At 52.2% G+C, this 24205-nt stretch overlaps 3 protein-coding genes across 9 annotated transcripts in view; all 3 read right to left on the reverse strand.

Annotated features, from left to right (window-relative positions):
- Positions 1–434, reverse strand: part of ENSA (endosulfine alpha) — a 4288-nt gene extending 3854 nt beyond the window's left edge. The window contains exon 1 of one of the 2 annotated variants that reach the window (XM_042034503.1): positions 274–434. In XM_042034503.1, the coding sequence (XP_041890437.1) occupies positions 274–330 (57 nt within the window). In that variant the 5' untranslated portion in view covers positions 331–434. Of the gene's footprint in view, positions 1–84; positions 128–273 lie in introns of those variants that run through there. The other variant, XM_042034504.1, reaches the window with a different exon arrangement.
- A 531-nt stretch (positions 435–965) lies between these two features.
- GOLPH3L (golgi phosphoprotein 3 like) lies at positions 966–8184 on the reverse strand. Of its 2 annotated transcripts, none has more exons than XM_042034501.1 (5): positions 8093–8184; positions 7340–7531; positions 3030–3161; positions 2805–2919; positions 966–2046 (listed from the first exon to the last, which is right to left on the reverse strand). In XM_042034501.1, exons 2-5 carry the CDS (start codon positions 7517–7519, stop codon positions 1619–1621), a joined length of 855 nt encoding a protein of 284 aa, XP_041890435.1. In that variant the 5' UTR covers positions 7520–7531; positions 8093–8184; the 3' UTR covers positions 966–1618. The 2 variants fall into 2 exon arrangements, with proteins under 2 accessions (XP_041890435.1, XP_041890436.1); XM_042034502.1 differs by lacking the exon at positions 8093–8184 and adding an exon at positions 7906–7910.
- Positions 8185–8708: 524 nt separating this feature from the next.
- Positions 8709–23718, reverse strand: HORMAD1 (HORMA domain containing 1). 5 transcript variants are annotated; one of them, XR_006017129.1, is made up of 16 exons: positions 23464–23718; positions 22945–23037; positions 22758–22809; positions 22174–22318; positions 21819–21882; positions 20182–20218; positions 19788–19808; positions 19663–19689; positions 18969–19036; positions 16765–16916; positions 15938–16194; positions 14874–14937; positions 12169–12233; positions 11387–11470; positions 9734–9917; positions 9537–9628 (listed from the first exon to the last, which is right to left on the reverse strand). XR_006017129.1 is itself a non-coding variant. In XM_042034505.1 (15 exons), the coding sequence occupies exons 3-15, from the start codon at positions 22788–22790 to the stop codon at positions 9548–9550; spliced, it is 1098 nt and encodes a 365-aa protein (XP_041890439.1). In that variant the 5' UTR covers positions 22791–22809; positions 22945–23037; positions 23464–23716; the 3' UTR covers positions 8709–9547. The 5 variants fall into 5 exon arrangements, 4 of the variants coding, with proteins under 4 accessions (XP_041890439.1, XP_041890441.1, XP_041890440.1 ...); XM_042034505.1 differs by lacking the exon at positions 9734–9917 and having other exon boundaries at positions 8709–9628; positions 23464–23716; XM_042034508.1 differs by lacking the exons at positions 9537–9628; positions 9734–9917 and adding an exon at positions 11713–11786 and having other exon boundaries at positions 11412–11470.
- Between the last annotated feature and the right edge of the window lie 487 nt (positions 23719–24205).

Genomic DNA, 24205 nt, shown 5'->3' on the forward strand with positions numbered 1-24205 from the left:
CCCAGTTATCCCCATCCCAAGCCCTTCCCACCCCAGTCACCCCCATCCCAGCCCCCTTCCTCCCACCCCACCAACCCCACGCACCCCCCACGCCGCCATCGAGCCCAAGCCGGAAGTCCTGCCCACCCCTAGCCCCACAGCCAATGAGAGCCCGACATTCGCCAGACGGACAACGGAAACAACCAATCCCCGCACAGAACTGGAAAGAGCGACGTGCGGCCGAGCCAGTGGGAGCCGGCCGGACCCCCCTCCCACCCCCGGGGGGTTCCCCACCTGTTTCTCCTGCCCGGTCTCCTCCGTGAAGGCGCCGGTACCGAGCGGGGCTGCCATGGCGGCGAGGGGGGAGCTCCGCTCTCCCTCCGCTGCGTCCGGCCCCGCGCCCTGCTCCAAAATGGCTGCCACCGCCTCCAACGCCTCAGCTGTGTGACGGACAGCAGCTCTGCCCAATGAGCGTAGAGAAGAGCCAGCAGCGACGTCACACTCAACCAATCAGTGCGCGCGGGAGGCGGGGCATAGGGATGAGGCGGGGCAAGTAACAGAGCGGGGCAGCCATGACTGGCACGAACGGTGGCCAATGGGAAAGAGAAACATCGTGTGGGCGGGGAAAGAGGCGGAGCTTCAGGTGCCCCGGACCCGCAGTGCCGCGACGCCGCCGGTTCGAGACCGGGGCCGGGAGGATGCGGAGACACCGCGCAGGACATGGGGATGCGGGGACATCCCACACGGCAGCGACGGCTCAAGGCCCCGGAACCGCTCCCGGCCTTGTCCCTGCCGTGCAAAGGCGCCTGGAGGAGGAAGGACCCTACCCCACCCAGCAGGGAGCATCAGCTGAGACCACCCGCAGCTCACGACACCAGTGTCACCAGCACCCTGGGGACGCCCCGGCCATCCCGAGCACTGCCAGTGCCCCTTGAGATGCCAGCCCTGGCAGCTGCACCCACTGAAACACGGACAGACCCTGGGGCTGCAGAGAAATACGTTTAAGTGAACTACAGGAGAATAAAGTGGAGGAGGAAGGAAGGGGGTCGTGAACAAAAATAATCACAGTTTAACTTTTCTTCTTACTAGAAAGAGCAGCTGAGCCATGGGGGCACACATGGGGGTCTTTGCAGAGCTGCTCCTCCATGGAGACACGTGGGAGAGGTCTGGGTGCCCCGTGCCAGCCAGGGAGGGGGGTGGTCCCGGCTGCCCAACACCCCCAAACCCCACCCCAGGAGGGTGTGAGTCCCTCAGGGGAACCCGCACTGCCCACACAGCTCCAAGGCAGGACCCGGCTGCGGGAGAGGCAGCCAGGAGTGTGTCCCTGCCCTGTCTGTGCCGGGGTTTGGCCTCTCAGAGCAGCTCCGGGGCCGGGGCTCTGCCACCCCCAGCTCTGCACTGGCCTCAGAAGGAAATCCCCGAGGGCAAGGAGTGAAGAGCTACTGCCACCTCTCCCTGGAGAGCACGGGGCAGTGGGAGTGCCGGGCTCTCACCTCCCACCTCTGCCTGGGGAGGGGAAAGCAAAATCCCCTGATCCCTCCCCAGGCTGAGCCCACCCACCAGCCCAGCAACTGCCCATCCTCTGGGGAAACCCCTGGGTCACATCAAGGGTCTCCCCCACCCAGAGCAAAGGGAGGTTTTAGGACTTATTGAAGGCTGCCAGGACAGCCCAGATCATCTCCGTGCCCCTGGCTTTGGCAGCTTCCACCTCAGGGTCCATATCCAGCAGGTCCTTGGTCCTGTTCATGGCCACGTCGTACTTGTCATCGGCCAGGCTGGCGAAAACGTTCTCCAGCACGTCCGAGGCGTGGGCCAGCACCAGCAGGGCCAGAGTCCTGCGCTCCATGCGCTGGGGGTCGTTGACCCAGCGCTCCAGGACGCTCTCCTGGAGCTTCTTCACCAGGCGCTGCTTCTCGGAGGTGTTGCTGACGGGGTGCGTGGTCATGTCGAAGAGCAGGAAGTTCTGCTTCTCCGTGGTCAGGATGCCCTTCTCAACCAGCGCCTTGGCCAGGCGCTCCCGCACGTTGCGCAGCTGGTACTGCAGCTTGAAGGGGTTCCAGGTCTCTCCTGAGGGGTGGGAGACTCTGCTCGGGCTCTGCTTCCCAGTCCCAGCATCCTTCCACCCTCCCGTGCCGTCCGTCTGTCCTGCACGGGCACCGGGCTCTGCCCTGATCCCCTGGCCTGACTCGGACCCTCCTGTCCCACCTGGCAAAGCTCCCAGGCAGCAGATCCCAGGGCAAATCCCTTTGCAAAGCCTCTTCCACCCCTGGCTAAGCCCAGGCTGGGTGAGGCCTCAGCAGGAACTAAAGGAGAGCGAGGTCCAAGATTTCCATCGAGATCCCAATAAAAAACCACCCAGAAAATCCTTCTCTGCCCCCACATTCAGCCCAAAAATCCACCCAGAAAATCCTTCTCTGCCCCCACATTCAGCCCATAAAAGACCCAAAAAATCCTTCTCTGCCCCCATATTCAGCCCAAAAAACGACCCAGAAAATCCTTTTCTGCCCCCACATTCAGCCCAAAAATCCACCCAGAAAATCCTTCTCTGCCCCCACATTCAGCCTTCCCCTGCTCTGCCCATCTCCAGGGAATGACCCAGCGATCCAGGGCCAGCCCAGGGAGAGGGGTTTTGGAGGGATCTGAGGATCCAGGGTGATTTTGGGGTTCCCCCCTGTTTTTGGGGTTCCCTCCCCACTGGATCCAGGCGCTCTGGGTGCAGAGGGTGATGCTGGACGTGGGATCCTGGATGGGTTTTGGTGGGCTCTGGGGGATGTTCGGACAGGCCCAGAGGGAGCTGGGACAATGGAATTTCCAGCTGGCCCTACCAGTGAGCAGCTCTATCCAGGTCTGAACCGTCTCCGCCGACTCCGTGGCCTTGATGTGCCGCAGGGTCTCATCCAGCAGCACATCCCCGGTCGGAGCATCCGACTTCAACAGCACCTGGAGGGAGCAGCGGGAACGCGGGGTCAGAGCTCTGCCAGTCCCCTCCCGGAGCAGATCCCGCTCCAGCAGAGCCCCAAACCCTGCCGGGGCTCCGGCAGGACCCTGACCTTCCTCTCCAGCAGCCTCTTCTTGCGCAGGGACAGTGGCTCCAGGCGGATGCGGCCGCGCAGAGCCAGCTCGATGAGGATCCCGCCCCGCAGCCCCGAGGAGATGCAGTCGTTCCAGAAGGAGGTGTAGCCCTGGGGGAGAGGATGGGAAGGAATTCTTCCTCCGTTCAGCCTCTCCCTGCTCCTGTCTCTCTGAATCCTCCCAGCCTTCCAAAGGGAGGGATTTTCCCCACCAGGTGAGAAGCTCCAATTTTCCCCCTTCCTGCCCAAAAGCTCCTGCAAACATTGAGAAGTCCAGGCTGTGCCCTTCCTCCTGCACCCACAGCCACGGGGCACACCCGGCTCTGCCCAGCCCCAGCGTGGAAAAAATCCAAGGAAAAGTGAGAAAGGTGGGATCATTTCCATGGGCACAGGAGGACGCTGCTGCTGCTGAGGGGCTGCACCCCCCAGGAGCTCTGCCAGGCTCTGTCCCAGCGCTGGCTGTGGATGTGCCCGGGGACAGGGGAGCTGCAATCTGCTCTTCTCCTTGCAGGAATTCCCTCCCTGGCTCCAGGACCCCACTGAGAGTCCCTGGATATGCCAAGAAATCAACGTCAGGCCTGGGAGGAGCTTCCCCACAGCCCGTGGGGCTCCAGCAAGACCCAGTTCCCACAGGAGCTTCACAGAGCCATGGGATGGTTTGGGTTGGAAGGGACCTTAAAAATCACCCAGTGCCAGCCCTGCCATGGCAGGGACACCTCCCACTGTCCCAGGCTGCTCCAAGCCCCAGTGTCCAGCCTGGCCTTGGGCACTGCCAGGGATCCAGGGGCAGCACAGCTGCTCTGGGCACCCTGTGCCAGGGCCTGCCCACCCTCACAGGGAGGAATTTCTTCCCAAAATCCCACCTAAAGCTCCTCTCTGTCAATTTGAAGCCATCCCCCCCTCTCCTGGCACTCCAGGCTGTTGATGGGGCCTCATCCTGAGAGGTGCAAGCTCCAAAGACAAAGAATTTGGGAAAGAAGAAGGTGCAAAGTTTGGGAAATAAGACCCACAAAGAACCAGGAATTGAAACAGGAATTTGGTGCAGGAAAGAGAGGGCAGAGGGAGAGGAGGAGAAGGGAGATCAGACACATAAAAGGCAGCAGCAAAGAAGAAGGGAATGGCCAGTTCCCACTTCCAGGATAGTCCTGGGCTGCAATTGCAGCCAGGGAGATGGAGCTGGGAAGAAATAAACACCTGGACAAGAAAGCCCAGGGAAAGGCAGGGAGGGAATTCGCTGCTCCCTGAGGTTTAACAACACCCAGCTGATGCTTTCCAAGAGAGCTGGCCCCGGTTTGGAGCACTGGGACAGCCCAGGTGACCTTTCCCTTCCCTCCTTCCACTCCTCTTTCACTCCCTGATGAGAACAAAGCCCGATTGTTCCCTTCTGTTCGGTGAGGGCCAACACGGGGAGGCATTCCTTGGATTTCAGAGAGAGCCAGGAGCAGCCAGGGCTCAGGGAGAGGCTTGGGGAGAGGCTTGGGGGGCTGGACTGGCATCTGAGGCGTGCCCAAGGGAAGGGGGAGCCCAGGGGGATCAGAGTCACGAGCTGCTCGTTTGCAGGGACACCCCAACACACCTGGAATGGGTTCCTGGGGGGAAACTCCCCTTTTGCTGCTCTTTCTCTGGGTGGAAAACAGGGAGGAAAGGACAGGTCTGAAAGCTACCAGGAGACTGGAGACAAGGGGACCCAGTGAGCCCCTCCCCAAGGAAAACAGGCTGGGAACCCTCAGCCCTCTCCCAGGGAAGGTTTTCCAGCCCCATGGGTGAATTCCCGTGCCCAGAGGCTCTGTTTGAGCAGGGCATGAGGACACTGGGCTGGCCCAGCACTGAGAACCATAAAAGACATTAAAACCTTTATTTGCTTTCTTCATTTCCTTGTGAGGGAGGACAAAGCAACCTTTCATCCCTGCCCTCCCGATTTCCACTCCTGGGTTTTGCTCCTGGCTTTCCAAACAAGTTCTCCAGGAAAGGGTGTGAAGATGAGCAAAAGTTTCAATTTCCTGGTCTGAGGGCACAACACCCCTAGGAAATTTTAAATTCTAAACCAAACCAGTGGAAAGCTCCTGGGTTACTTCCAGCTTCTGGAATCAGCCTGGTTACAAAAGCCAGGCTGGTTTGCAGCCAGGTCCTCCTACATGGACAGGCCAGTGCTTTAAATAATGAAATTACACTGTGAGCTCACTGAATTTGGCAAAAATTGTCTTGTTTTTCCTCAGTCATTGAACCATGAGTGAACACCCGAGCTGTGAGCCCAGCTCAGGGCCAGGCTGCTGCTGCTGCCTCTGGTCAGAGGTACAGGAATGTGGAAGGACAGGATGGAAGGCAAAAAAAAAAAAAAAAGAAAAGCGTGACAAGGTTTTTTCCTGTATTTGTTGTGCTCTCCCAACTTCCTGGTGGCTGAAGGGCCGTTCCCAGGATACATTAACCAAGCCAAGAACACCAAACACAGCCCAGGAAAACAGCAGCCCACGGCACCCCACTCCCAGGCTGCTCTCAAATATTTGCTCCAGGATTATTTGCATCATGTTCCCTTCATAGCCCTGAGCTCCTGCCACTTCCTAGATGGCTCCCAGATCTTATCTGGGATCCTCAAACAGGACAGCCCCAGCCCCTGTCACTGTCATCACCCCCAGGCAGGATCCGTGTGACAGCTCAGCACCAGCTGGGACCAACCCAGGAACAGCCAAACCCTATGGAAAAGAAAATCCAGGCACCTCACAGGGGTTTAATTCCACCCCAGAGGAATGAAGAGAAGGAGGCCCATCCACCACAGCTCCTCAGGGCGGGAGACAGGCTCACACAGGAATCATGGAATCGTTAAGGCTGGAAAAGATCTCCAGGATCGTTGAGTCCAATCTTGACCAAAGTGGTTTCTGGAGCTGGGAAGCCTCTGTAGAAGGCTCTGCTCTGCCACTGTCACCCCAAGAAGCACCTCGGGCACCTTGGGTTGGCTTCCCCAGGTCTACAATTCCCCAGCTACTCGTCAGGAATAGCAGGTTTTAGAATCATGGAATGGTTTGGGTTGGAAGGGACCTTAAAGATCAACCAATCCCATTCCCTGCCATGGGCAGGGACACCCTCCCATAAGCCAGGCTGCTCCAAGCCCTGTCCAGCCTGGCCTTGGACACTTCCAGGGATGGGGCAGCCATGGAATAGCCCCTGCCAGGGCCTCTCCACCCTCACAGGCAAAGCTTTCCCCACACTGATCCAGAGGATGGATGCAGGGATGAAGACAAGGCACAGTGACAGTGACAGCACAGGCAGGGCCAGGCAGCTCAGAGAGCTCAACACAAGGCACCTCCCCCTTCCCCAGGGCTCCTTCCAGGCAGAGCTGATAAACGAGTTCCTACCAGCTGATAAGCACAAATCAATTCTGTTAGACCAGGATCCCCTTCCCACAGGGAAGAGCCCTCTGGGAATAACCAGCTCTGCATGCCCCCACTGCTGCCAAGCAAAGCCAGCAACAGGCACACAAGAGGAGCGCCCAGCACTGACATTCCCACCCAGCCCCACTCCCCTGGAGCTGCACATCCCCACTCCTGCCTGGCCCAGGAAGCCACCAGAGATGCAGCTTCTGTTCCCACTCCATCATGGGTCCAGACTCAGCCCGTGCCTGCTTCCAGCTCCCTCTGCTGCCTCTTCCCTCAAAAGCCACCTCTGCTCTTCTCCACACTGATTTTTAAAGAGCAGAGCAGGGCTCAGGGTGTCCCTGTGTGTCTGTCAGCTGCTGCTTTGGGACAGGAGGCTGCCCTGGGCTGCAGAGGAGGATGTTCACCCTTGGATGGACCAGCTGAGGCTACTTTTACCCCATGGCTTTGGCAAAGAGCAACCTCCCCTTTGCTCTGCACAAGGCAGTGACACGACACCCCCAGGGCACCTCTCACCTCCTGCCACTGTCCCCAGGGCAGAGCTGGTGGGACAGCAGTTACCAGCCATGCCCACAGCTCAGGTTGCCATCTCCTGGCACAGAGAAGCTGTGGCTGCCCCTGGATCCCTGGAAGTGTCCAAGGCCAGGCTGGACATTGGGGCTTGGAGCAGCCTGGGAGAGTGGGAGGTGTCCCTGCCCATGGCAAGGGTTTGGAACTGGATGAGCTTTAAGGTCCCTTCCAACCCAAACCATTCCATGATTCTGTGGTTCTAAGCAGGTTCTAAGAGTCTAAGAGAGCTTTGCTGGAGAGCATCGAGAGGAATCCATCCAATCCCTTCTGCTGCTCCCTGAGAGCCTCAAGTCCAGGCTGACCACGGCACTGCCACACCACTGCCCACGTGCCACTGGACACCTGCCTCACCTCCTTGTCCTTCAGCCCCAGGAGCAGCACCTCCTCCATGAGCGTGAGGCGGATGTCTTTGGAGTCATCAGGATCGTCCTCGTTCAGGTCTCTGTCTGCAGCCGCATCCTCCTCACCGTCCGGCTTCTTGTCCGAGTTCCTGCCCTCCACCCGCCGGCCCCGGTGCGTGAGCGTCGTCATCTCCCGCTGCAGCTGGGCACAGGAGGGCACAGGTTTGCTAACCACGATGGACAGCGACGGTGCTGAGCCCGCAGACCCAACCCAGACCCTAAGACCGAGGGACGCTCGCCCCTTCTACCCCAGGATCTCCAGCTCCCCCTTCCCAGGGCGGTGTCGCAGGCGGTGACAGGGAGCGGCCGTCACCCCTCGACGTGCTGGAGGGGACGGTGGCACCCGCAGGTTCCGGAGGGAGCCCCGAGGCGCAGCCGCGGCCCCGAGTCCCGGGGGCCGCACGGCCGGGCCCCGCACCTGGAGGGGACGCGGGGCTCCGGCAGCGTCCCGGGCCGCTGCGGGACGGCCCCATCCCACCGCCCGCGACCCCCGCTCTGTCCCACTCACCTCCCAACCCCGGCCCGGCTCTGCCCCACCCCCCTCCCCCCGGCTCTGTCCCACCCCTCCGGCCCGCTCCGTCTCGCCCCGCCGGACCAGCCCCGCTCCATCCCGCCCGCCGCCGCAGCGCCCCGCGGGTGAAGATTCACCCCCTCCAGGGGGTTCGGGGGCTGCCAACGCCCCCCGCCCGCTGCCCGACCTCACCGCGGCCCGGCGGGTCCGCCCGCCCCGCTCCGCTCCGGGGCCGCGGGCAGGAAAAGCCTCCGCGGGGCCGCCGCCGCTTCCTGGGCTCCGCTGGCCCCGCCCAGGCCGCGGCTCCGCCAATGGGAGCCCGCGCGAGCCGGAGCAGCCAATGAGCGCGGCCGGGCTGGGCTGAGGGGCGGGACTTTCTCCTGTCTGTCAGCGGGCGGCTCCGCCCCCGCCCGCGTGTCCTGTCCCGTTCCATGGCCCGGCCCCGTTCCTGTCCCGTTCCAGTCCTGTCCCGTGTCCCGTTCCAGTCCCATCCTGTTCCCGCTCCAGTCCCGTCCCGTGTCCTATTCCGTGTCCAATCCCGTTCCCGTCCCGTTCCTCCTCCAGTCCCGTCCCCGCTCGTCCCGGCCTGTCCCATGTACCGTTCCCGCTCCAGTCCCGTCCCCGCTCGTCCCGGCCTGTCCCATGTCTCGTTCCAGTCCTGTCCCATCCCGTGTCCCATCCCTTTCCCGCTCCGGTCCCGTCCCGGCTCGTCCCATCCCCTTCCCGCTCCTGTCCCGTCCCCCTATCCCATCCGGTTCCCGTCCTCTCCCCGCTCCGGCCCCATCCCGCCGGTAAAGGAACACGCAGCCACAGGTGAGCGCCGTTTAATAGAGGACTGATGATGAACAGACATTCGTAATTTAAAAGTCAAAACTGTCAAGAAATGTTCAGCTGTCCCCGCCCGCGCCGGCGGGAACGGCTTCACTCCCATTCCCTCACGGCACCCGAAAACTAACGGTTTGCTGTTGAAGGACTTGGCACCGTGTCCAGCCTCTGCCATAAATCGTTCTAGGGACATCCAGGTTCTCCCAATACCCCCACACCTTGGAACAGACGCTGCCACGGCTCTTTGTGGCATGGGTAGGCAGCATCAGAAATTCCTGCATTCTGGCAGGGAATCTGGAATTTAAGGCACGAAGAGGGCTTGTTTTTCACCTGAGTATGGTGCTTTTGGTGTGGAAGAAATGCAAAGCATCCAACTCCTCCAACTGAAAAGCGAAAACTGTAACCCCAAAACTGTAACACCCTGTAACTGACAGCCCAGCCCTCTGGAAAGCTCTGGAAATCACCCCAAAACTGGAGAGGTTTTGGGGCAGGCAGGTTCTGGGTGAGTTCCTCAGCTCAGAACCACAGCCCAAAGGCACTGGTGAAACCTTGTGCAGGGGGAATGAATTTCCTCCATCACCAGCAGGACCCGGACGTACCCAGAACCAGAGTCAATCCCCAGATCCAAGGATTTCTGGTCCTGCCTGCTGGTCCTGTACAAAATGAGTTCAGAATTCCTCAGCTGGACTTCCTGGCATTTTCTTTCCTTAAAACACACTCCCGTGGGACTGCTAATGGAGCAGAACTGATCCTTAAAACCCAACAGTGACACAGAACAACCGAACGGAAGCAGAGAACTCCGGGCAGACGAGAGATGGGCGGCTAAAACGGCTCCTTGGGCTCGCTGAGCTTCCTCCTTTTGGGCAGCACGTCCTGGCTGGAGGAGAGCTCAGCCTGCTGAACCTGCCAAGGAAAACCAATTCATGGGATTACAGGAGCTCCGTGGTGTCAGAACAGGGCACAGCCCACCCCGAGCAGGACAGAGGTGTAACACATCCAGAGCCTCACCCCAGTCCCCACCCAGATGTGCTGGGCCCGCAGGAACATCTGGATACCACTTCCTGGCAGAACTGACCAACTGAAGGAAGGCTGGGGTGTATTCCTGCTGGGGTGTATTCCTGCTGTCACAGCTGCATCAAGGAGCTGTGTCCATCAGGAACTGCAGCACAGGACAAGGAGTCGTGGGTTCAAACTGAAAGAGGGGAAATTGAGGTTGGATATATGGAGAAATTCCCCCCAGTGAGGGTGGGCAGGCCCTGGCACAGGGTGCCCAGAGAAGCTGTGGCTGCCCCTGGATCCCTGGAAGTGTCCAAGGCCAGGCTGGACGGGGCTTGGAGCAGCCTGGGACAGCGGGAGGTGTCCCTGCCCATGGGGGTGGCACTGGGTGAGCTTTAATGTCCCTTTATCCAAACCATTCCGTGATTCCAAGGCAATGCCGGCTGTTCCCCTGCCCTGTCCCATTCCAAGAGCAGCCCTGGGGAGAGGGAGCAGCACCAGGAGGGTTCTGCACCCTGGAGAGGCTGCTCAGCAGCCAACAACCTCCTGGGAGCTCAGTCCTGGTAGGTCTGACTCTGCCATGAAAAGATGACAATGAACCTTTAGCTCCACTGTGCTTTTGGTTATCGAAAGCACTCGTGTTTTGTTTACATCTAATAAATTTATTATTAAGTTCAGTAAAACCTCTTTGAAAAAGACACAGGGATAGTGAGCAAGGGACAGTGAGCAAACAGAACAATGTTCTCTTTTTTCTGTCACATCACTGAGTAAGAACCCCTGAACGTGACTGGTTGGAAGCAGGAAGGGACCTTAGAGCTCATCCAGTGCCACTCCCTGCCATGGCAGGGACACCTTCCACTATCCCAGGCTGCTCCAAGCCCCGTCCAAGCCGGCCTTGGGCACTTCCAGGGATCCAGGGGCAGCCACAGCTTCTCTGGGAATTCCATCCCAGCCCCTCACCACCCTCACAGGGAAAAATTTCTTGCTGTAAAAGAGAGAAGAATTCCCCCCACAGGTTTTGGAGAAGGACCTACTCCTAACTCAGCATTCCCAATATTCCCAATACCTGGTGAAGGCCCCCACAGCCTCACAGAGCTGCCAAGCTCAGTCAGTGAGGGAGCAGCACAGACATGGGGGCCCCAAACCCACCCCCAAAAGTCCAATTCCACCCTGGACACAACCTCTGCTCCAGCTGTGCCAGGTGGGAAGGATTTGGCTCCCCACAAGCAGCACTGCCTGCCAGACTGACCTGATGGAGCAAATAAAAGGGATTTTTCTTGGAATGAAGGAGTCACAGAGGTGAGGTTATAATTTTGGCCCAGTGTTTCCCAAGCAGAAGCACAAGGATCTCTCGGTGAACTGTGCTGGGGATCTCTGCTGGCACAAACCCCCATGGCTGATGGATCAAACCAGCAGGAAATCTGGCTAAATGCATTCCCAACAGGATAGCAACTAAAACTAAGGAATCTCTCTCAACCTGTGTTACCTACATCGAACCAGCTTCTAACTCTTTGGGACAGAACTCTTTTTGACCCTGTTGAATCTAATGGGAATTTAGGAAGTGATGAGAATTTCATTCTGTCAGTAGCAAATGCATTCAAGCTCCGAGTTTTATTCACTGCTTGGACCAGAAATAATGAGAACTAAAGAAAAACTGATACTAACAATGCAGCTTTGGAATATCTTTCCACTTCTTGTCCTGCTCTCTGACACAATCAGCTCAGATGTTTTACGAGTCAAATGATCAACCTGAAATCAGAAAATAGATTTTTTCCTTGTGAAAGCAGCAAAAAACACACACTGGAGACCACAGCAGGGCTCAGTGCTGGGGCATTCACTGTTCTCTGCTGTGCCTGAGCCAAAATTGAGATATGGGAGTATTTAAATGGTGATAACCCGTGGAAGTCTCAGCATTTACAGCTGGGTGTGCTGCAGGGCCCTGGCAGAGAGAAGCATGTGCTGGTTTTATACAGTAAATCACTCACACTTACCTACAGCTATCCTGTTTTAAGAAATCTTAAGGACCTGTGTGAAGCAGTCCTCCACGTATAAATGCCACCAATTTCTACATGCAGGGAATATAACCTGAGTTATAAACTTGAATTTTTAAGTTTTAATCAACTTCTAAACAAGCTTTGGTCTGTCAGAATTAGCAGTGGAGTTCCTATTAAGCAGTTTATTAACATGGAAATTACACTCCCCTTTTCACTTAGTAACAGTCCCAGCATCTGTTTGGTTTGGGAGCTGTATCACAGAGGAACAGCCTTTTGTCAGAGCTTTAGAATAGTTTTGGAAAACTCCAGGAAATGAAATGTAAAGGGATTTTGTTGCTGGAAATAGTGACTGTGGGAAATAAGGCTTTAGCAGATTACCCATGGATCACTCAAAGGAGGGAAGAAGCTTCACAGAAGCTCCAGTAGAAGCTGAAGATGACAGAATTTTCATACCTGAGGATTAGAAACATGGGGAGTCTGGATCCCTCCAGCTTCCTCTTCATGAGCTGAAATTTTTTCTGAAAGATGGAAAGAGTTGAAGAGTTAAACAAAGCGGTTCACAACAGCACACCCGCAACCCACAGCAAACAACGGCAGCTCTGCTTCAGGGAACACTCCAAACTGCTGGGAACAAGTGCTTCCAGAGGGCTCCAGTTCTCCTTAACTCCACCAAGATTTAAACTTCCTCTTTTCAACTCAGCCATTTCCCACCCCAGCCTCCAGCTCACTTCAGCAGCCCTGGTACACACAGGATCTCTGGAGGATGGGTTTGGGCCCCAGCTCCCTCACACACTGCCCTGCTGAAGGCTTGCCTGCAGTGGGATTTGATTCAAGCCTGAAGCCTCAGGAGCCCGTTTTGTGCGGCAGGACAGGGAAAAGGCCACTCTGGCCCAGCTCCTGCCCCTCCTGAACCCACCCAGCCACACCCAAGCAGCAGCTCCAGCTGCAGAGCCCCTATCACTGCCTGCAGCTGCAGGAACAGGCTCCCAAGGGGGAACAGGCAGTTCCAGACAGTTTGGTTGCTGTTTCTAATTCATGCTGTTTTTCTAGGATACAGAGAGAAGCAGGGAATGGTGGAGGGTGACTGTGCATCAGCTGTGGAAACAACAGAAGAATTTCAGGGTGACAAATGTGTTTCCCTGTGTCTCGTAGTTCCTGTAAATAAAACACTTGCCAACTCCCTAGGACAAGAAATTTGCTGGATTTTTGCATGGTTTTGGAATTTTTATGACTTTTTAAAAGAATCAGACAGACCTTCAAGTGGTTATTCCAGTTCTGCAGCCTACTAGCATTGTCAAGATAAAAATACTGATCTAAATGTGCTGTTTCCTACACATTCCACTATCGTTTTTGAGCAGCATGGAAATGGCAGCTGGTTTGGCAAAGCTGCACATGTTACTTCTCAAAAAACCCCAAACCCAACATTTGAAATGTTTTCTGTACAGCAAATGGGTTCCAGATTGTCTGGATGCTTCTATGCAGCCCCTCCAAGAGGAGCAGATCAACAAGCAGCAATTCCTTCTTCAGTTTGTTTGGCAGCAAAGTTCAGTCTTCAGGCCCCTGGGCTAAACTGGGAAATGTGAACACAAACCATCCTCTGCTTTTCCTCCTGGTTTATCTAAAATCTGAAAAGGAAGCTCCTGAGATCCCTGAGGACAATTTGGTGTCTCATGTTTTGAGTTGGAGACAGTCTGGGTCCACATCTTGATGCTCTGATTAGAAACCAGCAGCGGGGAGCTTCCAGGGCACGTTCCTGGTGGCAGCTGTGGCCAGGCTGGGGAGCCAGGACAGTTATTTATTGACAGATTTTATTTACAGTGTTAGGAAAAACACTTGAAGAAACTCATTTTGGTGTGATTCATACTAACAAAAATACTTTGCTAGAACTTTGTTCCTATTAAAGTTCTCCTACAAGGAAAGGCTGAGAGAGTTGGGATTGTTCAGCCTGGAGAAGAGAAGGCTCCAAGGAGACCTTAGAGCCTCTCCCAGTACCTAAAGGGGCTCCAGGAGAGCTGGAGAAGGAGTTTGAACAAGGGCCTGGAGAGACAGGACAAGGGGGAATGGCTTTACCCTGACAGAGAGCAGGGATAGATTTGATGTTAGAAAGAAATTCCTCCCTGTGAGGGTGGGCAGGCCCTGGCACAGGGTGCCCAGAGAAGCTGTGGCTGCCCCTGGATCTCTGGGAATGTCCAAGGCCAGGCTGGAGCCACCGGGGATAGTGGGAGGTGTTGCTGCCCACGGCAGGCAGGGGTGAAACGAGATGAGCTTTAAGGTGCCTCCCAACCCAAACCCTTCTGGGATTCTATGGTGTGATGGCAAAAAAAGTTCACTTGCAATTATCAAAATGCTCCAGTACACAGGAAAAGGGCAGCAGGTTCCCAGAGCACAATCAGCTGGAAAAGGCACTAAAGCAGGAAGCAGAATCATTCATAAAACCAAACACATTCTGGTGAAGTTACTGCAGCAGGAGCAGCAAACCACAGCCATGAGCAGCTCCCTTTGGAGGTGTTCCACAGGGGCTACCATAACACAAAAGCTCCTCTACCCACAAGAGCCCCGATGTTCTCGACTCCTCCACACCCCGGGGCTGGAGGTGTGGGTGCACAGTGGGATTCTGGGCTACTGCAGGGGAAAAGGTGGCTTAAAGTGGCATTTCTGCTGAACTGAAGCCCAAAAAGCTGAAATTAAAAAAAAAAAAACAAACCCAAACCTAGATCATTGGTTTTTGCACAGAGAATTCTGCTTCCCAGCTCTGCAATAATGAGCTCAACAGTACAAGATCTCTGCAAGTTTAATGTACAAATTAAGTATTATCAAAAACTAAATAAATCAGTAATTATTAGTAACAACAATAGTAGAAAAAGCAAACAATTTTTTTTCCTAAACATAAACCCCATTCAATTTAGGTTAGCTGATAAAATGGAACAGAAGATCAGAATTTTTGAACAGTAACATGAAAACGTGTTAATCATGTTTTAACATGTTAACATTTGTTAACCAAGTGCTTCACAGAATGAAGCCCTGATAGAAAATAAAGGCAGAGTCACGTATGTGAAGAAAATAATGAAAATTTGAATATAGAAAATTGAAGGTTTTGTTTTAGTAACATCAGGCAAGAGGCACAACTCGGAGACTTGAAAAATATACACAAATGTTACCTTGAGCTTCTGAAATATTCACATGATTCTTATCTTCCACTTCATTATCCAAGACAGGATCTTCCTAGATTAAGAAACAGGTCTGTCACCTACTGCAGACACACAAGGAAGAAGGTTCTATTCAGATGATTAAGGCCAGACTTATTAGATGGATTTTTGGTGGAATAAACTGAAATAAGTGACTGTGACATGGGATGAAGAGAGGTTTCATCTGTGCCCTGTGCTGGGACACATGGCTCTGTCCCCATGGCACGAGCCGTCCCTCTGCTGCTCCTCAGGCACAGGCACTGCTTGAACAGTTTGCTTTACTGCAAACTGGAGCAGTAAAATTAAGGCAAACATGGATTGAAGATACTGCCCTGCTTAAAGATACCTGGAAACAAAGGGGGTTTATTAATGTTATGGCTGACATGCAGTGAAACAATAATGGCCTTTTTCTAGATGATAGACCACAAAAAAATTTCAAAAAGCTACACAAATGTCCTGGGTTGCAGTGTATTCTATTCCCATCCTCAGGAGCTGTTGAAACCAGGTGGGGCAGTGTTTCCTTGCCTCCTCCCCCCAGACTATCTTTCTGTTAATTGCCCATCATTGTCCTGCCGCCTGACTCAGAGATAACTCCCTCCGGACTATCTTCTGTTAATGAGCCTAATCAACACTTGGCCTCATGACTCATTACCCCATTGTGAGATGCTCCACCCAGAGGAAGGAACCAAGCATCCCATCGTGGATATAATCTGGGAGTCTGAACACCAGAGAGAACCCTTCCCACTGGATTTCCAGAGGACAGGAGCTACACAGCCACCACTGGACCTCCTGAGGAAGAGCAGACTCTTTTCTACAGGATCACCACTTCAGAGGACTGCAGCCACCATTCTACCAGACTGCTACAACAGGGAGTCAGGTTGTATCTTGACTCTGTCAGTTTGAACCAGTGTTCTCTTTTTTTTTTTTTTTTTTTCCTTCCTTTTCTTTAATTTCCCCATTAAATTGTTATTCTGACTTGGTGCCTCCCACTGGTTTGTTTTCAAACTAGTACAACAAAATAAAGTCTGTGCTCTTACATCCATGTCCTGGCTCTCCTCTTCTGGATCATCTCCGCTCGCTCCACACACCTGGAGAGGCTCAGCAGTCTCTCCCTGCTTTAGGATGTTCTTATCAACGTTCTCCATGCGCTGTTTCTCAGTTGTAATTCTCAGTTTCAGCATATGAAAAGGCGTTGGCACTTCCCCCACATTCAGGTACATGGGCTCCTCATTAAACATCATCCCCCCGTACTTGGCCTCCCTGAACCCTGGAGGTTGGTAATCAGGGGGTGTAACTGCAGAGAAAATTCATCAGATGTGTTAGAATGAAACATGTTCTTGTCAAACTCTTTTCCCCTTTAAATACAGAGAGTTACTGCAAAAAACTGCGTGAGGAAGGGAGTAATCAATATTCAATTTGGAGTAAATTAAGTTCTTTTCTCTTTGCACAACAGGCAAAGGCCAGTTAAAGGTCCTTGGAAGAGGCTGTAGATAGAGAGAAAATAGAAGCTCTGATTTGTCATTTTAAGGCAGTAACACACTCCGAAAGCAGAGCCAGACATGTGGACAGTCATCAAACTAGAACCAGGCTGGCAAATTATGCTATAGCCTAACATACTCTGGGAAACTCCAAGTGTTTTAAAACACACCCGAATCCAATGAAGGCAGTGCCAGGATTGTGTTCCTGCAGTGAGATCACATCCCTTCCCCCTGGAGGTTCAAAGCTGTCGTGAGAAACAGCCACACGTGAAATAACCTCATTTAACAAGTCCCAGCAGCCACGAAGATTATCCACTGAAAATTCCTTTGGATTGCTTTCCAGTGGCTGAACACAGCTGATAAATCAGGGTGGCATGGCAATGTACCCTCATCATAATACAGGAGTTTCATGGTGAGGCAGACATCGCTGGGCAGCGGGCTCAGGTTCTGCATCAGGACGTAGATCTTGCGGATGAGGAGGATGCTGGCCTTCTTGGTGTCTGCACAGGTGATGGTGGAGTCTGACTTCTTATCCTTGCTAAAATCAGAGTAGCCAGGTTATTTCTGATACAGAGTAAGATCTTTCTAGTATTAAGAGACAACTGTTTAACAGACTATGAACATGAGAAGCACCCCATTTCTTGCCTGAGGTCTGAGATCAGAAGCAATTCCTAACCCTGCCTAAGTGCTGCATGTTCTCTGCCCCTCGGGAGATCAAACCCTGAGCCAGGGACAGCAGGAGAGCTTAGGGATCAGCACCTGGCACCAACTGCTCTATCTTACATCACACCTAGTGCTTAAAGGCCCACTCTGAAAGAAAGAGAAAAGGAGGGACGTGTGAAAGCCCCAATTCTTTGAAGTCTTAACTACTTCGTTTCCCCATGAAGTCCCACTATTTACTTGGACACAAATGGCTAATGATAATAAACTTGGTACCCAACAGACTCTTGGCATCCAGCTCCAACATTTCTATGCTCCCATTCCACCAGAAGCTGACACAAATCCCACCTCAATGCCAACACCCCTCCCTCTGTTCTCCTGCTCCTCACAGCCCCCAGCTGAGGCACCTGAGGACTTGCACAGCAGGGCAGGCAGCAGGAGTTATTTCCTTGTGGGTCCCTGTCTTCTGGAAGCATTCCCTGAACTGTGATGGATTCAGACCTCTCACCCCTCTCCAGAGCTGGCTAATTCCTGGCATGCTGGGACCAGAGAAGTAGCCTCACACCTATTTTCAAATTGATCTGACATGAATTTATGCTGTTCCACTAAGGCAACCTGGTGTGGCCAGGAGTCACATCCCCTTCTCCCCTTTCACAGATAAGGAGCTAAACCCAGCCCAAGCATCTGCAGCACTGCAGCCTTTTCTTTTTTAATTTAAGGAGCATTTTATGTAGGAGGGAAGCTGGGAGGAGTTTGTCAGGTATGAATTAACTGTATTTCAATTACTTGTCTTAAAATAAGCCATTTCCCTGTAGCTGTGACTGAGCAGTGAGTCCCTATGGTGGAAGAGGGTCTGGAGGAGATGGGGAGCAGGGCTGTGTCCCCAGAGCTCCAGCACAAGCACAGGGTGTCACTGCCCACAGCTGCTGCCAGGAGTGACCTGATCTCAGCACATGGAGAGCTGAGCAGGGCCTCCATTTTAGACAAAGTTATGGGGGTTGAGTGGGTGAACTGGTGGGGTCAGTGCTTCTCCCCAAGTTCATTAAAAGCCCCTGAATGTCTCCTTGAGTTTGCCAGATGGATACAGGGGCAGTGAAGCTGTGGTTTGGCCCAAAAAGTGTAAAAACTGAACAACAAACAAAAGAATTCTGAAGAGAGGAATTGGCTGGAGCAGCTTCATAGAATCACCAACCTTTAGGGTGGGAAGGGAACATAAAAATCCCATCCCACCCCCTGCCATGGGCAGGGACACCTTCCACTATCCCAGGCTGCTCCAAGCCCCAATGTCCATCCTGGCCTTGGACACTGCCAGGGATCCAGGGGCAGCCCCAGCTGCTCTGGGCACCCTGTGCCAGGGTCTCCCCACCCTCACAGGGAGGAATTTCCTCTGTACATTTGATCCAAACCTGTCCCCTGCCAGTTTCAACCCAGGGATTCCTTCCCCACGGCTGGGGATGCCCAGTGTCCTCACAGTGAGCTTATCTCAGCAATGGGAATTCCACCATGACCGAGCCATGTAGCACAACAGCTCTGCTTTGTTAAGTGGAGCTTACATTTCTATTGTGGTTTTTGTATATTTCTACCATTTCTGCTAAATGAGGAATTCCATGTAACATTCAGTATCTTCAGATAATTGAATCTGGTGTTAAGCTTCACCCCCCCTCCCAGAATATCTCAAATATCCTGGTCGCAGAGTATCAAACTCTGACATTGAGCATCATCTTCTGAGTGGATATTAAAATTACGAGCATAATCAGACAAAATGATTAACTGTATTTTAGTAAGTCTAAGCTAGCAGTGTATGTTGATAAAATTAGTCTCAAGATCCCGAATTTAAAGAGCAAACACCAAACAGATCAAATCCAAAGTTCTGACATTCAGGTGTGTCCACAGGGACTGTAAGGCCATGGGGCAGTCACAGGGGTTGTACCTGCCAAAATCCAGGAGCGGCCCTTTGTGGGTGTACTTGAACTTGAAGTGGTAACACTCTGTGACTGTCTGCAAACAAAGCCAGTAATTATTACACTAATCAGCTGCCAACCACCCTCCTGCTGCAGCTCTGGTTAGTAATCTATTAACCTTTAAAGAAAATAACGACAGCCCAACTCCCATCCACTTACTGAATACAGGTTCCTAATCCCCTAACAATTAACAGTAATAATGCATAAGTGTCAGCTAATAAAAATGATGATTCTTTTCCGGGAATCACCATGATAAAATATTTTGAAATACCAGCTGAAGTTTTTAGCACAAAATATTCCAGTTTTAATCGCTGTGAAAACGTTTCACACACAGAACAGATGTGGTGACACCCAGTGGGTTTTGTGTTTTCCACAAAAGTCCCATAGATTTGTTAGGCAGAGTTAGGATGAGGCATCTTTATGGACATCTCCCTCTGCAATGACATTCTGGTTGCTTGCGCCAGCCTGAGAATAACCTGACACTGGATACTTAAATGCAATTCCACACATGGCAATTCCCACTGACTCCAGTGATTTTTACATTTGGCATTTCAATATGTCCCCTTTTGAAAAATGTGCACGTTAAATATTCCTGCTTGTACATGCATTTCACTACATCCACATTATCATCAGTCATCCCGTGAGATATTCCAGCAGATTTACCTGAGGATCTTCTTGCTGAGTGTAGACCTGTATTTTTAAAGTAAAGAAAGGAATCAGAATGAGACCTGCACGTCCCTCAAAGAGCGTCCCTTAAAAACGCATCCCTGCTTTTCAGAGATACTCACTGCTAGGACAACCTGTCTCAGCTGTCAGGAACATAAACAGAGAAAGAAAAAGAACATTAAATATATTTCATAGCCCATTTCTGCTGCCCAAGCTGCTTTGTCTCTCTAGCTCTGGAATCCAACACAGGCAACTAAGGCCTGTTGGAAGAAAAGCCTCTTCCTCGTCACTCCTCTTCTGCGGAGGAGAGGACTCAGCTGCAGAAGAAAACACCTACAGATCCCTGGCTTTCAGTGCTGCTGTTTACAAGAATTTTATGCAGAAATGCCTGTGCATCCCACACTGCAGCTGACTGAGTTAGCTCAGCTACTCCCTGAGCAGTCCTACAACTACACTGGCACATAATGGACTTAAATAAACATTTCAATACAACTGAAATGAGACTGGAGGACTTACGTATTTCTTCTGCAAGGCATCATAGCATCCTAACATCCTGCAAAAACCAAATAATATTGGCCATCTACTACTAATTTTCACTTGTTTCTCACTAAATCAAATAGCACCAAAAAATGAACCTCTTGTTTTTATTCTTAGTATTAGAGCATTAAATAACACTTATTCCATCATTCTATCTTATTAGCACTGATACAAGCAATGACTATCTTTGTCACACCAAATCATCCCAACCTCCTGGAAGCGTAATTAAAAATATAACCTCTAGGTAACTAATTTATCAGTAAAAACATATTGCAATACTTCCAACACATGCATTTATTAATCAGGGGAGCAACCTGGTCTAGTTGCAGCTGTCCCTGTCCACGGCAGGGGCTTGGAAGAAGGTGAGCTTTAAGGACCCTTCCAACCCAAAGCACTCCATGATTTCATCACAGATCAGTAATTCAGCTGAACAGCAACACAGCTGAAGCACACAGGAGTTATTACCTTCATTTAGATGTTGCCATTTCCTTTTTACGTAACACCCAAACAGTAGTCAAATAGGGAATCGAAACTTAACCCTGTTGGTTTTTTTTTCCTGACATTCCTTTCAAATACAGTCAACAAACAAAAATTGGGTTTGGTGTGTACATGATGCTGGGGCAAGAAAGGCCACTCACCTGTGAACTCCCAACAGGTACCACATCCTTTTCCCACAAAACCAGGGAGCCTGTCCTGGTCAGCCTCCACAGGCTGCAGTAAACTGCCTTCACTGGGTGTGAGGGGAAGGTGAACTGTACTGACCCTTCTGTTTCCTCAGCCACAGAAGATCCATTAGGAAATTCCAGGTAACAGCAAAGGAAGCTTTTCCCCCCCACTCTGTGACAGCACACGGCTGATTCCACCTCTAACATCAGCTGTCAGCCCTCACATCTGAACCCCTCAGCGCTGCCAGGGGATGAATGCAGCATCATCCCCACGCCTTGTACACAGTGGGGAAGAGGAGGGAAAGAACCTTTATGGAGGTAAGGAAATACAGAAATATGTAACTAAGGCAAAGGCCTTACAGAGTTTTCTAAAAAGCAAGGAGAGCACTAGGAACAGACCTCACAGTTACTGTGAGCAGAAAGAAAACCAGAATAAGCAGCTGCAGTCACAGGTGACACAGCCACACTCAGCTGTGGCAGTGCTCAAGCAGACAGACTGTCACTGGCAGGCACAGCTCTGCCTTTGAACAAGAAGCCCGAGTCTCCCACTCTCTTACAAAATCTGTGAGCAAGACCTTTAAGATGCAAAAGGGTGGCATTGAGTCTCCTGATCAACTAGAGAGGAACTACTGGTTAGACTTTTGCATTTCTGTGCACCCTTGAGTACTCATGAGCACCTAGAGGAATGAAGCATATAAATATCTAGTATTAGATATTTAGTATTTATACAGTAAATATAAAGCATAGTAACTCTGCAAACAGAGATCTGTGCTCTCCTAAGGCCTGAGCTGAAAACCTTTCTGGAGACACAACTGTTACATCTACAACACCAATGTGGGCTGCTCACTCACAGCAAGAGAGCTTTTCCCTTGTATCTGCAAACAACCAGGAAGGACTCTTTGGGCACTTACACGCCAAGGAAGTGTTACCTGTGTGCTGGAATCAACCTACCATTTCACCAGCTGGGTAGAGCCAGGACAGTTTTTGTCTTCCCGCAGAATTTTGACACAGACATCTCAAAAAAACCAAAAAAACACACACACACATTTACTTAGGACAAAGTGCAACGAAAAGTTCATTCCCTAAAAGTACACATCAAGAAGAGGCTAAAACTAACATTACTACACATGAGCATAGTTTTAATGCTGAGTAATAACAAAACCAATAACAAAATTTAATTAATGCATTAGTGAAATTTCCATTACATGCACTGAAATGGCGTCCATTCATTAAAAAGACCAAGTGGCTTTAAAAACAACTTGATGACAACAGGTTTTGCAAATTATCATGGAAAAAAGCCCGTTACCATCCATGTATCTTGTTCCATAGGCACTTTCAGGAAAGATTCCCCTCAGGTACGTGATGCAGGACACTGCCACTGCCAGGAGCCTCTTCACCAGCATCAGGGATTGCTGCTCCGTGGATATTTTCTTGGGAAATACAACTGCACTCTGAAAATCACAGAAAGAAACCAATTAAACTCTACCTACATCAACAGACCTGTACAGGCTTCAATCCTGTCCAACGCCTTCATTTTAATTTAATTGAAAAGTATGACTTCTGTGAGTTATAAAGTTAAGCACATTCCTTACACTTGGTGTTACAGTATTTATAGGACGCAGCTAAAGGACACGTATATATAAAAAATATATAAATAAATATAATGTATTTCTAGGACACGTTGTAACCAGTTTCTACCAAGCGCATGACAACAAAGTTCAGGCTACTTTTCTGTATTTTTTTCTATACATTCTTTATTCATAATTAAAAGACTGAATTAGCCTGCAATTTTCACGTGAAGAAATACCACAGAGCACCTGCGTGCACTATTTCAGCCAAAACTCCCCCATTTTTCCCATTACTGTGCTGAAATAAACCACAAAACCGTACCACAGAATTCCTTTGCTTCTGAGCAGTTGCCATGCCGCAGAGACTCCTGTGCCTGTTAATGGAACACCTGCATTAGCACCTGGCTGAGAAGAAGGGCAGCAAAGCCCAGCCTGCAGCTCTCCAGCTTCTCCAGGGCATTCCCTGGATTTACAAACACCTCCCGCACAATTCGCCAGCTCAAACCAACCTGTAATGTTCAGGAAACAGAGCAGGACAGTTCTTCTAATCATCCCCAGTATCAGATTCTTGATATTCACAGCAGCACAGGCCTCCCCTGAGGCTACAGGATGCAATAATTAGAATATTTATATCTGTATTTATATGAACCTCCAAAGGCAATTCTCCTCAGTGCTAACTAGCACCAAACCTACGACATTTTCAAAGGCCCTCCCCACATTTCAAACACCCCCAGGCTTGGGTTGTTTTCATCTGTAATTCAAATGAGTACGGGAGAAACAGAACCCTCATCACCCTGAGTCTGACGCCACACAAGCCTTCCCCCCAGTTCGGAAATATCAAACGCACCCACGCCTGAGGCCATGGAAAACACCTTTCCCAAGCTAGAAGTGGGCTCTGCATCACGCAGGGCACCGAGCTCCCCCTCAGCAAATCCTCATAAACCCCCCCGATCACAGCATGCGGCCGAGTTCAGCCCCACTGTCACAAAGGAGCCGCTTCCCAGCAGTGTCAGCCCAGAACACAGCACCTGCCCCCTCCAGGGAAACTGAGGCAAGCGGAGCATGAAAGCGTGAAGACAATATACTGCAGAGTAGCGCGGGGCGGAGGGCAGCAAAACCTCGGCGGTGAGGGCGAGGCGGGGTGTGGGTGGGTCGAGAGATAACCGAGGAAAAACTGAAGGAGAATGTGAGGTGAGAGGAAAGGAGCTGAAGGAGCCGCCCGCCCTCACGCTCGGGGCGCGGTTTCCCGCGCTCGCCCTCAGCCGGCGCTGCCGAGGGGCCGTGCGCAAACACAGCGCGGCGGGCTCGCCCTCAGCCGGCGCCGCGCGCAGTCCGCGCACGCGCAGCGTCTGCCCCGCCGGTGAGGGGCCGGGGAGACGTGGAATATTCTGAGCTGTGAGGGACTCACAGGGATCATCGATTCCAACTCTTCGCCCTGTGCAGCCCTGAGAGCGTTGTCCAAACGTTCCTGGAGCTCTGGCAGCCTTGGGGCCGGGACCGTTCCCTGGGGAGCCTGGGCAGTGCCCCACCACCCTTTGGGGAAAGAAGAACCTTTCCCTCATACCGAACCTAAACCTCCCCTGACGCAGCTCCAGCCGTGTTGGAGTGCTGTGATGAAGGTGCAGATCCCTGAGGTCTCCTCTCAGTCTCCTCCAGCTGGACAGACCAAGTGCCCTCAGCCGCTCCTCATACGGCCTCTCCAGACCCTTCACCATCCTCGTGGCCTCCTTGGGACACTCTCTAATGGCTTCATGTCTTTCTCGCATTACC

Source organism: Corvus kubaryi, unplaced genomic scaffold, assembly GCF_017639235.1.
Source record: "Corvus kubaryi isolate FWS band 111438036 unplaced genomic scaffold, C.kubaryi_AGA036_p1.0 37373, whole genome shotgun sequence".
NCBI lineage: Eukaryota > Metazoa > Chordata > Aves > Passeriformes > Corvidae > Corvus > Corvus kubaryi.